Source organism: Fusarium sambucinum, chromosome III, assembly GCF_050947815.1.
Source record: "Fusarium sambucinum isolate potato_lamoka chromosome III, whole genome shotgun sequence".
NCBI lineage: Eukaryota > Fungi > Ascomycota > Sordariomycetes > Hypocreales > Nectriaceae > Fusarium > Fusarium sambucinum.
The window spans coordinates 6,401,578-6,415,516 of NC_139292.1; the positions used below are offsets into that span (position 1 = coordinate 6,401,578).

Here is a 13,939-nt window from a genome sequence, read left to right on the forward strand (position 1 = left end):
GACTACCTTTCTCATCTGATAAAAGAACCACCTACACCTCTACACCTCAACATACCTTGATCAATACAAACACCAATGTTTGGTTTCAACCTTAGCTATCAGTGGCTTTACTTTACCCGACCTTCAGGTCCTCCGTCTCCTGTTCCAGATGGTCTCGAACGCCACTGGGTAGACACACCTCAAGGCCAAATTGAAGTCCTATCCAACTATCCCTCGATCACTGACAGAACAGATGGCCCTCCCATAGTATTCTGCCATGGCGGAATGGGCTGTGCATGGGTGTGGACAGAATACATGCAACATCTAGCCGCTCGTGGAGTTCCATGCTATGCAGTCTCGCTACGCGGCCATGGAGAGTCATGGCATCCGTCATACTTCCGTATGGTCTTTGCAACACCTCGAAGTGCTTTGGCGTCTGATCTAGTTGCAGTGATTGACTGGGTGGAGATCCGTGAAAAGGATGAGGTGATGCTTGTTGGACACTCGAGCGGTGGAGGGTTAAGCCAGGGTATTCTCAGTGATGGCCTGGCTAATATCAAGGCCCTTGCGTTGCTCGGTGCTGTTCCAGGGTTCGGGTCGTAAGTCGATCCATCATATCTTGGCCTCCATTCGAGACACTAACACCACTTCGCAGAATGGGCGTATACATGAATTGGTGGAAAATGGATCCTTGGTTCACCATTCGAATGATTTTCCATCTCTGGCACTCCAACTCACCTCTCTCACATCCAAAACTCACCCAACGCGCCTTCTTTGGCGACAAATACCCTCTCTCGGCTGTTGTCGACTTCCAGCGTCATATGAATCGCTACGAGGCCTACTTATGGCCTTTCAGCATGATGTACTCATTCACATCTGCATCGACTATTCTAAAACACATCCGCAACGACGGGACAAGTAATGAAAAGGTTCTCGTCATGGCAGGTACTCAGGATAAGCTGATGACAGAGTCAGTGTCTCGAGAGACAGCTAGTTATTACCGTAAAGCCGGGACTGGGAAGCGTGACGGTGTGAGATTGCTCTTTGTTGAAGGTGCTGGACATCACTTGCAGAATGATGTGCAGTGGGAAGATGGTGCTGAGAAGTTATTTGACTTTTACAAAGGTATTGCTTGAGTACCTGTGTGTAGGTGGATATGTTTGGCGCTCACGACTCCACTGTATACTATTCGTTTCATCTCTTCTTCAATCGACTCGGTGATAAAGTTGTACTGCAAGACCTTCGGTCCAATACCCGTCAACATCTGCCGCTACCAAGGACATCGTAGATAATCGGTTCGCGTCCCGATAGAACCTCCACTAAATTATTCAACTCCCGGTCCGGTAGCGGCCTCTAAATGTGCCGGTGAATCTCGTTAGCTGTACTGGAAGAAGAAAAAAGAGGGCCCGGACGAAGAGACAGGGGACTCCGGTGCTAAAGCGAGTTCGACAGGGCGTTCGTCAGGCGGTGTCTCTTTTGTCTCTTCCCCTGAGGCAATTCATCACTTCAATTCATCATCATCAAACAAAAGGAAAATAACCTCCGAGACTTGTTGGTTACCAAGATTCGATATCGGTACTTCAAAGACCCGAAAAGACCGGCTTTGAATCCCACATTCGGAGGCCCTACCGATCTTTACTGTCTTGCAGTAAACCTCGGGCTTCTTCCGTGTCTTTCTGCTCTTTTTAGGTTGCCTCAGGCAGTCATCAGTCCATAACAGCCAACCTGGCGACCCTTCAGCGGTTCCAGCGGTTGTCGTTGCCAGTGGGGGTAGGAGCCAGTCGCAGTCGGTCGCTCTTGCTTGGTTCGGCGTTCATAATGGAGGGAAAGAAAGTGCCCCGCGTTCCGGAGCTGTCCGCCGAAGGCCCCTCATCGGCGGCCTTCACTACGTATTCGGCCGCTACGTCGGCCGATAGGATCTCTCTCTTCTCGGGCCATCTATCGCATCAGACCTCTTCTTATAACGCAGCTTCCCCTGCTCTTTCGTCATTCACCCAAGCTCGACCTCTATCGACAACCACAGCCAACATGTCTTCTCAACCTGAACACGCTACTCTGCTCATTCCCGGACCCATTGAGTTCGACGATGATGTCCTCAAGTCTATGGGCCACTACAGGTATGCGAAATATATCATTCATGATAAATCAATTGCTAATACCTATCCTCCAGTGAGAGCCACGTCGGCCCTGGCTTCGTCAACACCTTCGGCGAGACCCTCTCCATGACCCGCAAGCTCTTCCAATCGACCGACCCCTCCGCCCAGCCTTATATCATTTCCGGTTCCGGTACTCTAGGATGGGATATCGTCGCTGCCAACCTTGTCGAGGCTGGTGAGGACGCCCTTGTTCTTAGCACTGGTTACTTTGGCGATGGCTTCGCCGACTGCCTGCGCGCCTACGGTGCCAACGTCACCAAGATCGACGGTGAGGTTGGTGGCCGTCCTCAGCTCCCCGAGATTGAGAAGGCACTTTCCGAGAAGAAGTACAAGATCCTTACAGTTACGCACGTCGACACATCAACTGGTGTCCTGAGTGAGCTCAAGAACCTCGCTGCTACTGTCAAGCGAGTCTCACCTGAAACTCTTGTTATTGTCGATGGAGTTTGCAGTGTTGCCTGTGAGGAGATCGCTTTTGATGAGTGGGGTCTGGACGGTGTTGTTACTGCCAGTCAAAAGGCCATTGGTGTTCCTGCTGGTCTCTCTATCTCTTTCTTCAGTGGCCGAGCTGTTGCTGCCGCTCTTGAGAACCGCAAGACTCCTATCCCCGCCTACTTTGCTTCCATGAAGAACTGGACTCCCAGTTAGTAACGCACGTCATCGAAATACGTATATCTTGCTAACATTGCGCAGTCATGAAGAACTACGAGGCCAAGAAGCCCTCTTACTTCGCCACTCCCTCTCCTCAGCTCGTCCACGCCCTTCACACCAGTCTGAGCCAGATCCTCTCCAAACCCTTGTCCGAGCGATTCCAGGGCCACATCGAGGTCTCTAACAAGGTCAAGAAGGCCGTCACCGACCTCGGTCTCAAGATCGTTGCCGCCAAGCCTGAGGATCAGGCTCACGCCATGACTGCTATCTACCTGCCTGAGGGCGTTGGTGCTCCTGATGTTCTGCCCAAGCTGGCTGGCAGAGGTGTCATCTTTGCTGGTGGTATTCACAAGGCTATTGCCTCCAAGTACATCCGATTCGGTCACATGGGTGTCAGCGCTGTAAGTTTAATTTATGCTATCTTTTGCAAAATTTGTGACTAATTTGTTTTGTAGCTGGACCCTAGCCGAAACCACATGGAGAAGGCTATTAATGCTCTTAAGGAGAGCCTGTTCGAGGCCGGCTACAAGCCTTAAACATGAGACATAAAGAAAAATAGAAAACATCGTCAACATAACTTATTAACGACCTAGCGAAAGCTCTGGGCCGTGCTGAAGTCAACAGTATATAATGAAAGCAATGTCTGGCCATATTGATTGGTATTTGGATAGACGATGGAACCAACTATAGAGGGTTGGCTTGTATTGTCTTTTATTGATAAAGCGAGCTTAAAAAATATGATACTTTGATAAATACCCTTTGACCCTTGTTCGGTAGTGCTACGTGAATTATCAGTTTACACATTTATGTCTTTCGGTCTTGTTCCTATCGAAAGTTATCATGCCTAAATTGTATGTGGTCAATAAGAACAAAGATTCCAGACTGTTTTGTCACTTTGAATATGAGCTTGTCCCCTCAGGTGATGAATAAGAAGACCAGACTATCAAAATAACCCCTCGGCGCTGTTTTCAGCCGAGAGGGAAATGTGATATCACATCGTGTCAACTGTGAATGCAGCTAGAGTCAACCATACTAAAAAGCTATGGTTATACGGTAGGCTATATTGGTATTAAGTGAACACATTCAGCTGAGAAAGATTACGACGAGTTTGTCGTGATTAAGAACAACTCAAACACGATCCCAATATTCGGACTGCTGCATCCGGTAACATTAATCAACGGTGCATAACTGACAAGAGTGACCAACATGCGCCGTTGTGAAATCACAGCGAATCATGAGATCGATCGGTTACGGTTATGTTGCGCCCAGGAGGCTGGGAATTGAAGTACCACTACAAAAATCCCAGCGTCATGGGTCTGATGGATGGCAGGTGCACTGCATTTTTGAATGGCTTATTCACGATGACAGCATCGACCGTTGTGACGGAATAAGTAGAGATACTTGTGATGTTTCTTTATGTGATATTGACATGATATTCATCCTTTCTTTTGCCTGTGTCGTGGCGTGTCGTGCCCCGCTGCTGACAAACCTGGCTAAGGTACCTGAGCATAGGTAGGTAGGTAAGATCTGAGAATTGAAGCTCTTAGGTATAGGTCTGGTTACTGGTGGTTACAAGTGACGCAGCCTAGGTACACTGCGGGGCATTTTCTGGGTATGGAACTCCACTAAAGGTGTCGGGTCCGTTGTACTGTATTCACAGCGCTGGCGTTTAGGTCCACTTCGTCCTGAGCCGCCCGCATAGGTCCAGTCCATTCATGGATCTCTTCACGCTTCACCTCACCTCACCGACGTCGTCCACTTTACCTTAGTTTGCTTCGCCAAAGCCGAACTTTGCATTTCTCCTCTTTTCATTTTTCACTGCTTCCTTTGCGACGCATTTCCCTCCCGGTCACCATACATCCACCATATCCCTTCTACTGTAGAGCCGAGCTGAGCTGAGCTACGCTACGCTACTGCTTTATCTGCCTGGGGTTAGCATTTGCTTGTATATTCTCTCTCTATCCCCCCGCCTCGCCTCGTCTTCGTTCGCCCACCACAAACTACCTTCTCCAACCACCAACATCTCCATCTCTCCCACGTAACGAACCCCTCGTGAACACCCGACATACAAACACAAAATGGCCGCCTCCATTGAAGAGCTGGACGTCCTCGTCCGCTCCTTCTACGAGGGGCGCGGTGAGCAGGTAGGCTATCTTTTGACTCTCGGTTTTCACCAACCGCGGACCCCGCGCGTCTATATGGGAAACAAGAGCTAATCTAACCTCGTCAATCGTATAGCAAAAAGCCGCCCAAGCTGCTCTCAACCAGGTTCGTGCATTTCTTGAACTCCTGGCTCGTACAGAACTTTTTTCACTAACCCAACCGCAGTTCAAAGAAGACCCCGATGCTTGGCTTATGGTCGACAAGATCCTCTCGGATGCGCAGTACCCGCAAACCAAATGTGCGTTGCCTCGGCTTTGCGCCACTTTCCACGCTGTGCTGCACTCAAGCTAGCTTTGTTCCCTTCGATCTTTGCGAATACATGAATTCTGAATCCACTTGACTAACAAATTTTTGACAGACTTGGGTCTGCAGGTCCTGGATAATGTGATCATGACGAGGTGGAAGGTACTCCCTCGGGAACAGTGCCAAGGTTCGTCTTGCTTATGATGACAACACAATTACCCTGTCTCACCAGTTTCTTCATGTAGGAATCCGAAACTTCATTGTCCAGTTCATCATCCAGTGCTCAAGCACCGAAGAGTCTTTGCGCCAGCAAAAGACCTTACTCAACAAGCTCAACCTCGTTCTCGTTTCCGTCCTCAAGCAGGAGTGGCCTCACAACTGGCCTACCTTTATCAACGAAATCATTCAGTCGTGCCATTCCAACTTGGCCATCTGCGAGAACAACATGATCATTCTTCGCCTCCTTTCGGAGGAAGTTTTCGACTACTCAGCTGAGCAAATGACATCGACAAAGACACGCAGCCTGAAGCAGACTATGTGCGCCGAGTTCTCACAAATTTTCAACCTCTGCCAAGAGGTCCTCAACACGGCCACGCAGCCCAGCTTGGTCAAGGCGACTCTCGAGACCCTCCTGCGATTCTGCAACTGGATCCCCCTAGGATACATCTTCGAGACACCACTTATCGACACACTGCGAACCCGATTCCTCTCGACCCCCGAGTTCCGCAACGTCACCATGCAGTGCCTTACTGAGATTGGAGGTCTTCAGACTGGAGGCCCCGGGCAACCCAACTCCTATGATGAGGAGCTGGTCAAGATGTTCACAGAGACTTTGACCACCATTGCTAACATCATTCCGGTCTCTCTCGATCTGAAGAGCACATATCCCAGCAGTAACTCAAGGGACCAGGAGTTTATTCAAAATCTGGCACTCTTCCTCTGCAACTTCTTCGGAATGCACTTGAACGTAGGTTACACGCTATTTTTGCTGCTTTTGTGATTCTAACATGTATGAAATAGCTTGTCGAGAAACTCCCTAACAGAGATTTCCTTATTCACGGTCACTACTATCTTATTAGGATATCGCAGATCGATGATCGAGAAATCTTCAAGATTACCCTCGACTACTGGCTCAAGCTTGTCCAGGAGCTTTACGAGGAGATGCAAGCGCTCCCTATTACGGATCTAAACCCCCTCATGGCTGTCGGCGCAGGCATGTCTGGTGGCGGTGCCCCCAATCCTACCATGCTCAACAACTACCCTCTCCGAAAGCATAAATATAACGAGGTTCTCTCAAACCTACGAGTTGTTATGATTGAGAAGATGGTCCGACCCGAGGAAGTCTTGATTGTCGAGAACGACGAGGGTGAAATTGTCCGAGAATTCGTCAAGGAGAGCGACACCGTGCAGCTTTACAAGACGATCCGAGAGTGTCTGGTGTACCTGACGCATTTGGACGTCGTCGACACAGAGAACATTATGACCGAAAAGCTTGCTAGACAGGTTGATGGCAGCGAGTGGTCTTGGCACAACTGCAACGTTCTTTGCTGGGCTATCGGATCCATTTCTCTGGCCATGAACGAGGAGACCGAGAAGAGATTCTTGGTCACGGTTATCAAGGACTTGCTAGGCCTCACTGAGATGAAACGTGGCAAGGACAACAAGGCTGTTGTCGCCAGTAACATCATGTATATTGTCGGCCAGTATCCTCGTTTCCTCAAGGCGCACTGGAAGTTCCTCAAGACAGTTGTCAATAAGCTGTTCGAGTTCATGCACGAATCGCATGAAGGTACGTTGTTGACCTTGGGTCAGCGTCATTTGAAGCACGCTAATAAAATACTACAGGTGTACAAGACATGGCTTGTGATACTTTTATCAAGATTGCCCGGCAGTGTCGACGACACTTTGTTGCTCTCCAGCCTAGCGAGCAGGAGCCCTTCATTGAGGAGATTGTCCGTAACATGGGCAAGATTACCTGCGATTTGACCCCTCAGCAAGTCCACACATTCTACGAGGCTTGTGGTTACATGGTTGCTGCTCAGGGTAACAAGCATCAGCAGGAGCGACTTTTGTCCGACCTCATGGCCATTCCTAATGCCGCTTGGGACGAAATTATCAAGCAAGCAACAGTTAACCCCTCTATCCTTCAGGATGCAGAGACTATCAAGGTTATCGGAAACATCATGAAGACCAACGTTTCGGCTTGTTCATCTGTGGGATCCTACTTCTATCCCCAAATCGGCCGTATCTACCACGACATGCTCCAGATGTACAATGCTACAAGTACACTGATTTCCGAGGCTGTGGCTCGCGATGGTGAACTGGCTACCAAGATGCCCAAGGTCCGAGGTCTCCGAACTATCAAGAAGGAGATTCTCAAGCTCATTGAGGTGTATGTTGACAAGGCGGAAGACCTCCAGGCTGTCCGTGCCCAGATGGTCCCCCCTCTGCTGGACTCTGTTCTAGTCGACTACAACCGCAATGTTGCTGGTGCTCGAGATGCCGAGGTGCTCAAGGCTTGCTCCACCATCATCACTAAGCTCTCCGCTTTGATGGAAGACCAGGTTCCTACCATCATGCAGAACGTCTTTGAGTGTACCCTGGAAATGATTAACAAGGACTTTTCAGAGTTCCCTGAGCACCGAGTGGAGTTCTTCAACCTCCTCCGCGCCATCAACTTGCACTGCTTCCCGGCGCTTCTTAAGCTCGATAACAACCAGTTCAAGTTTGTCATCGACTCTTGCTCGTGGGCTTTCAAGCACGACAACCGAGATGTCGAGGCTGCCGGTCTCAACATGGCTCTGGAGCTCATTAACAACATTGCCGAGAAGACCGACGTTCAGACCGCCAACGCTTTCTTCCAGCGATTCTTCATCACCATCCTTCAGGATGTGTTCTTCGTCGTGACCGACAACGACCACAAGGCCGGTTTTAAGACACAATCCATGTTGCTGATGAAGCTATTCTACTACATCAACCCTGCCGACGGCACCCAGCCTAAGATTCAGGGACCCATCTACAGCCCTGATCAGGCACAAGCCGGAACTGATAACCGAGAGTTTGTTGCCAACTTCGTTGCTAACCTCTTGCAAAATGCCTTCCGCAACTTGCAAGCGTACGTTTCATCTTTCTATTTCCATCATGACATATTGCAATGCTAACACTTGAACAGAAACCAGATTCAAAGCTTTGTCGAGGGCCTGTTCACGCTCAACACGCAGTACGATAAGTTTCGTCTCAACCTTCGTGACTTCCTCGTCTCCCTCAAGGAGTTCGCCGGCGACAATGCCGAGCTGTTCGTTGTCGAGAAGGAGCAACAAGAGCAGGAGGCTAAGAATGCCGATATGGAACGACGACAGAAGGTTGGAGGTCTCCTCAAGCCCTCAGAGCTGGACGACGAGGAGCTATGACTCAACGAAGAACTACGGACTGAGTTTGCGCCCCAAATTGCTGATGAAGCGGGGTCGACGGATGCAGCTGGCGATGGATGGGAGTTTTATGGACTTTGAAGACTTTGCTAGAGTCGCGGCCCTTCAGCTGATTCATCCACCCTACGCACGTCGAAGCACCTCGTCCAAGCGAATTTCTTTCCTGTTATGATACCATATTCTTTCCATAGAAGAGTGGCCAGCCGCCTGCCCATGCCCAGCGCGACGCCCTAGTCTAAATCGGCACCCCCTTGAAAGTCTCGAGGGGGAGAATTAAAGAGAAAAAAAAAGAGAAAAGATCAATGGGCCGTGTTTGAGTTTCTCGTTGGCGATAGTTGTTTGAGTCCACGATCCGATGATTTCAGCGCCCGACGAAGTTGTCACCTGCGCTCTGTTGTGAATCGAATAAAGAGAAATGATATACTGATACAGATCCAGAATACGGTGTCTGCAGGCGGAAAAAAGACGATGGCACATGTAGATATTGTTATAGCTTATACTATGGATAACTATCTTGTCAAAGAGAAAGAAAAAGGGCGAGAGTGTTTTGTTAATTGTGTTTACGAATGTCTCGCCCACTGATTTGAGCTGTTCATCCCAAATCACTGTCTACTGTGAAGCTTATGAAGTAATCTGTCTTTGCTCAATAGGATGTGTCTCTCAAGTCGATCCCAGACATTTAGCTGTGTTGGTGCTGTTTCAATTCTGCATCCATCGTAGTGGTCATCCAGCCCAGGTAGAAAGCGCAGGATCCATACGAGTTCAAGTGTACGCTTCTGCGTACGTGTATATACAATAAATACCGTAACCTTGTTGGATCCTCTCACACTTGATCGTTCTCTAACTCCTGTAGCGGCCACCGCAAAGCTTCTTGCCAGTAACTTCCAAGATGGCCAGCAATGAGATGTATCAAAAATGCACCCGAATCTCCAACTATCCAGACGTGACGGCACCGATGGAGTAAGACACCGTAGTATGCCAATACCAATAATGCCTCCGGTCGATGTTTGCGAATAACTTCTACAAAGTCTTCGCGCAAGACGACAGGAAATGCTGACACTGCTTGCACATTCCTATTTGGCGGTAGGTTACGATATACGTTGTAAGCCCATTGCAATGAGTTGGCGGCATTATTGCATGCTTCCACTGTCGCAGGGCTTAGATCAGAGTGCTGGATGAGGTCTATCAATGGAGTGCACTCATCTCCCTTGTAACCGTCTGCTGCGTCTCTGACTTCAAGAAAGAACTTTGCCAAGGGGGTTCCAAGGAGGTCGTTGTAACGGTCCGAGGTTGTGGACCGAACGCCACGATGTAGGTAAACCGACTCGCAGAACCTCTCTATAAAGATGTGGAAGGAGGAGCGATATTGAGTGAGTGTGTCGTATAGCATATGCAAGCTTAGTAGAGAGGAGAAGAGGAACCGGGGGATGTAGTATGTGTCATGGCTAGCTAGCTCTTGAGCATCCTTGTTGAAATATGTGAGGGCACGTGTTTGAAGCTCCGTGGCCATCCGACGATATGAAGCTGCACTTTCGGGGTGAAGCACAGCCAGATGGTCTGCTGATAGGGCGAGTACCTGGTCCAATGCATAAGGAGCTTGTGAGGACCATTCAAGAGCAATATCGAGAATAGTGTCTATAGTATCAGTGCCGAGAAGTGCCGCCTTGCGGAAGTGATGTAGAAGGATAAGATGCTCGTTGGTGAAGACGAGCCGAGGAAAAGCAGAAGAACCTTGGGTACTATCTGGTTGCGGTGTTGATATAGGTGACTCAGCAAAATCCGGGGCAAAAGATTCTGTGAAAGAAGGCAATATCGTCGAAGGGGCCCGTTCAGTGGCGTTTAGGCCATATCCGATATACGATGGGAGCGGTATTAACGAGGGAGGATGTAAAGCCCCTGTACTCGAGACACTATCAACAGGACTCTGCAGCCGACTACCGCTATTACTCGTACTGGTCAAAGCCTCGTTGAAGGATGGAGTGGCAGCAGATACAGACGGTTCAGGCTGCGCGGAAGTAGATCCCGGTGCGGCCGAAGGAGGGAATGAACAACTCCTCTCACTAACGGTACAATTACCGCAAACAGGGCGCTTTTCATCGCATTTGATGTGCCGCCTCTTACACTCCAAACAACCATTGCGGGACTTGCGATGGCGTCTTCGGAGCTTGGCCACCGAGGTCTTGTCCTCGGTGGCGGGATTAGAATGGGGATTCGGATGCATCGGAAAGAAAACAGTTTGAGTATGAGATGTGGTCTAGAGTGAGAATTGGTTGTTTAGATCAGATCAGATCGGTAGTATCATGACTAGTAGTTCAACCTTGAATTGTGTGTTGTGATTGGTCAACGACTCTCTCGGAAAATTTGTATAGATTCGCTGATCAGTATAAATGAAGCGTTCTGATTGTTTTGTCCAGGTTTAGGTTTTCTATTTTTTTTCGCTTGAAAACGATGGTGCTAGCGATCAGGGATCTAGTTAGCAGATACCCATTTTGAGTGAGGCGCAATAGTACCACGTATGCCTGTGAGCCAGCATTGACTAAAGTTCAGTTACTGGTAGTAGCAGAGCCTCTTTAGGATATAAACACAAAACAACCAAAACATCCCTGTTATTTCCTGCCATTTCATACTCTTCGGAGCATTGTCAGAAAGACCCAAGCTCTCGAAGTCGTTGCTTTATCTAGAACTTACACATTGGCCATCAACTTCGTGTGAACACATTAGGAAGCATCATGAAGGGATTGATCACCCATTGTTTGTGTAGTCATTCACTTGATCAGGCTCTTATCTGCTGTTAAATATATCTGCAGGTAGCACAGCCATCACTTACACAGGAAAAGCGAATACGCGTTTGTCGGATTCAGCTCGAATTTTCGTATTCAACAATTCATCCTATACGCGTATAGCTGTGCTAACACGGTGTAATATCTAGCATGCTTATGTTGCCCACAATCACAAAGACACTTCCAATGCATTCCGCCTTCAGGTAACCAAATGACATTATTGTTCCAAAATTCGGGGTATATTCTGTCTAATCGTCGAACCCTTTAAACTCATCGTCTTTGCCTTCCTTGGCTGCCGCAGCCTCAGCAGCAGCCTTTTCACGAGTTTGTCTCCGAACCTCAGCGATCAGATCGTTCAGCTCTGTCTGCTTGACTTTTTCGTCATCAGTCATCTTAGATGTTGCTTCAGCCTCACGACGCTTGCGTCGCTTCTCCCTTCGCTCCACTCGCTCGTCTTCCTTCTCATGCTTAGCGCTCCAAGCCTCGTTGTTCTTGCGCTTACGTTTAATCTCCTCGCTCTTATCTTGTTTCTTTGCGCCAGACTTCTCCTCCTCGAGGGTAGCCTTTCGCTGTTGTTCGCGAATCTTCTCCTTGTAAGCGTAGTTGTCCCAGTCGATCTCAAGACCACACATCTTGTCGCCTGTCCAGCCCTTAAGTTCAGGCATTCGAGGCATACGTAGCAATCCCCACGCATTGCCGAGATCAGCCCAGTCGAGATCAGCCGCACGGAAGATAGATGTAGCCTGGTGAGCGCCATAACTTCGAGCCCAGCTCACGAATGCTTTTTGAGCCTTGTCGAACAGACCTCTGTCGGTTAATACGAGGTCTCTCATCTTCTTGGCAGCTTCGACGGCATCATCTTCTGATGTGGTGATGGCAGGTTTTTCCAATGGTGCGATTGGTGTTTTGCGGATTTCCAGAAACTGAACGTAGTCTTCTTCCCTTCCAGGGTGCAACATCACCACCGCCAATCCTTTTCGGCCGGCGCGACCAGCTCGTCCACTGCGATGAATAAAGACCTTGGGATCTGAAGGAGCATCGATTTGAACGACCAGGTCAACCTGAGGAATATCCAGACCACGAGCAGCCAGATCGGTAGTAAGTAATATCGTAGGAGAAACAGAGTTGAGGAATTTGTTGAAGTTCTTCTCTCGTACTTTAGATGCATGCTTTCCGTGCAAGGGTACCAGCGCAAAACCCTCAGGTAGTATCAGAGGCAGAACATGCTGGAAGTAGTCGACGGCGGCGCAAGTGGATAGGAACACGATACTCCGCTGGGGTCGTACAGGTAATTGTCGCAAAAGCTCAGCAAGAGCAGGAAGTTTCTGGCTGGCAGGTTTAACCATATATGTCATCTGGAGACTGGCTGGCGTTTTTCTGTCCTCGAGAATACCACCGCCCTTCATCTTAACCTTGACCTCGATCTTGACAGGGTTTCGCAGACCAACTCGAATAATCTCCCCAACAGCTTCGCTTACACTAGCGCTGAAGAGACCAGTTCTTCGCTGTTTCGGCAAATGCGACAGAATCTTTTGCAGGTCAGGCTTGAAGCCAAGATCAAGGAGACGGTCGGCTTCATCGAGGACGAGCACCTCAAAAGAGGATTGGGGACAATGGACGTGAGGCGAAGATAGGAGCTCGACAAGTCGACCAGGCGAGGAAATAAGAACGTTGGGACTGTGCCGAATGAAAAACCTAAGATCTTGTGCGGTAGTCGTTGTACCACCAACCAACAATTGGGGCACAATCGCAGGTACAGTAGTTGAAGGTCGCTTTTCCTCGTCGTCTTTGAGATGGGGAAGGATTTCGGCAGAGGCCTCGTGGAACTTCAAGAGGTTGAGAAGAACAGTATGTATCTGGGCAGCTAATTCTCGTGTAGGAGATACAATTATAGCGGCGACGTGATGCTTTTTCGTAGGTTCGCTAAGTCGGAGAAGTTTTTGAACGAGAGGAATGAGGAAGGCAAGGGTTTTTCCACTACCAGTGACAGCCTATAAAGATGTCAGAATGTCAATTACACCCTGAAAAGACCGCATTGGTCATACCTCGACTACAACATCCTTGTTTCCCATGAAATGTGGCATTGTTGCAGCTTGGACGGGCGTCATCTGGTCGAAGCCCATAGTTGCGACAGCATCTCGAATCCATTCTGAAAGAGGAGGATTGAGATTATCCCAAGCTCTGAGGCTTCTCTTCTTGGGTTTTTCGGTAGCCATAATTAGCCGAGATTCAACAAGACCAATATATGGTTACTGTAGAAGATTATCAGTTGGATTGTATATCACAAATCCAAGGCGCATCGAGGGACCATCTTTAACATTCATCTTTTGCGCGAAACATTTCTTGAAATCTTTATCTTATCTTATCGCCACGTGATCTCAATGCGAGTATGTCTGTGGCGCAGGCGGGGTCAAGCTGTGGCGTTTTTGCCATCTCCCTGTCACAGCACGTGCTTATTTAGAGAAGCGTTACAGCTCAGATGACGTGGGATTTGACACGGTACCTGAAAATGAATGATTTAATCTAGGGTGAAGATTTG

At 48.8% G+C, this 13,939-nt stretch overlaps 5 protein-coding genes across 5 annotated transcripts; 3 read left to right on the top strand and 2 right to left on the bottom strand.

Moving 5' to 3' along the window:
• Positions 1-75: 75 nt before the first annotated feature.
• Positions 76-1,115, top strand: FSST1_012278 (Alpha/Beta hydrolase protein; the record flags this gene model as incomplete). Its single annotated transcript, XM_083235487.1, has 2 exons — positions 76-578; positions 635-1,115. 2 exons carry the CDS (start codon positions 76-78, stop codon positions 1,113-1,115), a joined length of 984 nt encoding a protein of 327 aa, XP_083081974.1.
• A 682-nt stretch (positions 1,116-1,797) lies between these two features.
• On the top strand, positions 1,798-3,322 carry FSST1_012279 (alanine--glyoxylate transaminase; the record flags this gene model as incomplete). The annotated part of the gene is made up of 4 exons (XM_083235488.1): positions 1,798-2,096; positions 2,150-2,778; positions 2,829-3,187; positions 3,242-3,322. 4 exons carry the CDS (start codon positions 1,798-1,800, stop codon positions 3,320-3,322), a joined length of 1,368 nt encoding a protein of 455 aa, XP_083081975.1.
• A 1,542-nt stretch (positions 3,323-4,864) lies between these two features.
• FSST1_012280 (exportin CRM1) lies at positions 4,865-8,602 on the top strand (the record flags this gene model as incomplete). The annotated part of the gene is made up of 8 exons (XM_083235489.1): positions 4,865-4,930; positions 5,025-5,054; positions 5,115-5,187; positions 5,308-5,379; positions 5,438-6,159; positions 6,213-6,981; positions 7,038-8,307; positions 8,365-8,602. 8 exons carry the CDS (start codon positions 4,865-4,867, stop codon positions 8,600-8,602), a joined length of 3,240 nt encoding a protein of 1,079 aa, XP_083081976.1.
• Positions 8,603-9,443: 841 nt separating this feature from the next.
• FSST1_012281 (Zn(II)2Cys6 transcription factor domain-containing protein) lies at positions 9,444-10,841 on the bottom strand (the record flags this gene model as incomplete). The annotated part of the gene is made up of 1 exon (XM_083235490.1): positions 9,444-10,841. One exon carries the CDS (start codon positions 10,839-10,841, stop codon positions 9,444-9,446), a length of 1,398 nt encoding a protein of 465 aa, XP_083081977.1.
• An 807-nt stretch (positions 10,842-11,648) lies between these two features.
• Positions 11,649-13,616, bottom strand: FSST1_012282 (ATP-dependent RNA helicase SPB4; the record flags this gene model as incomplete). Its single annotated transcript, XM_083235491.1, has 2 exons — positions 11,649-13,391; positions 13,446-13,616. 2 exons carry the CDS (start codon positions 13,614-13,616, stop codon positions 11,649-11,651), a joined length of 1,914 nt encoding a protein of 637 aa, XP_083081978.1.
• Between the last annotated feature and the right edge of the window lie 323 nt (positions 13,617-13,939).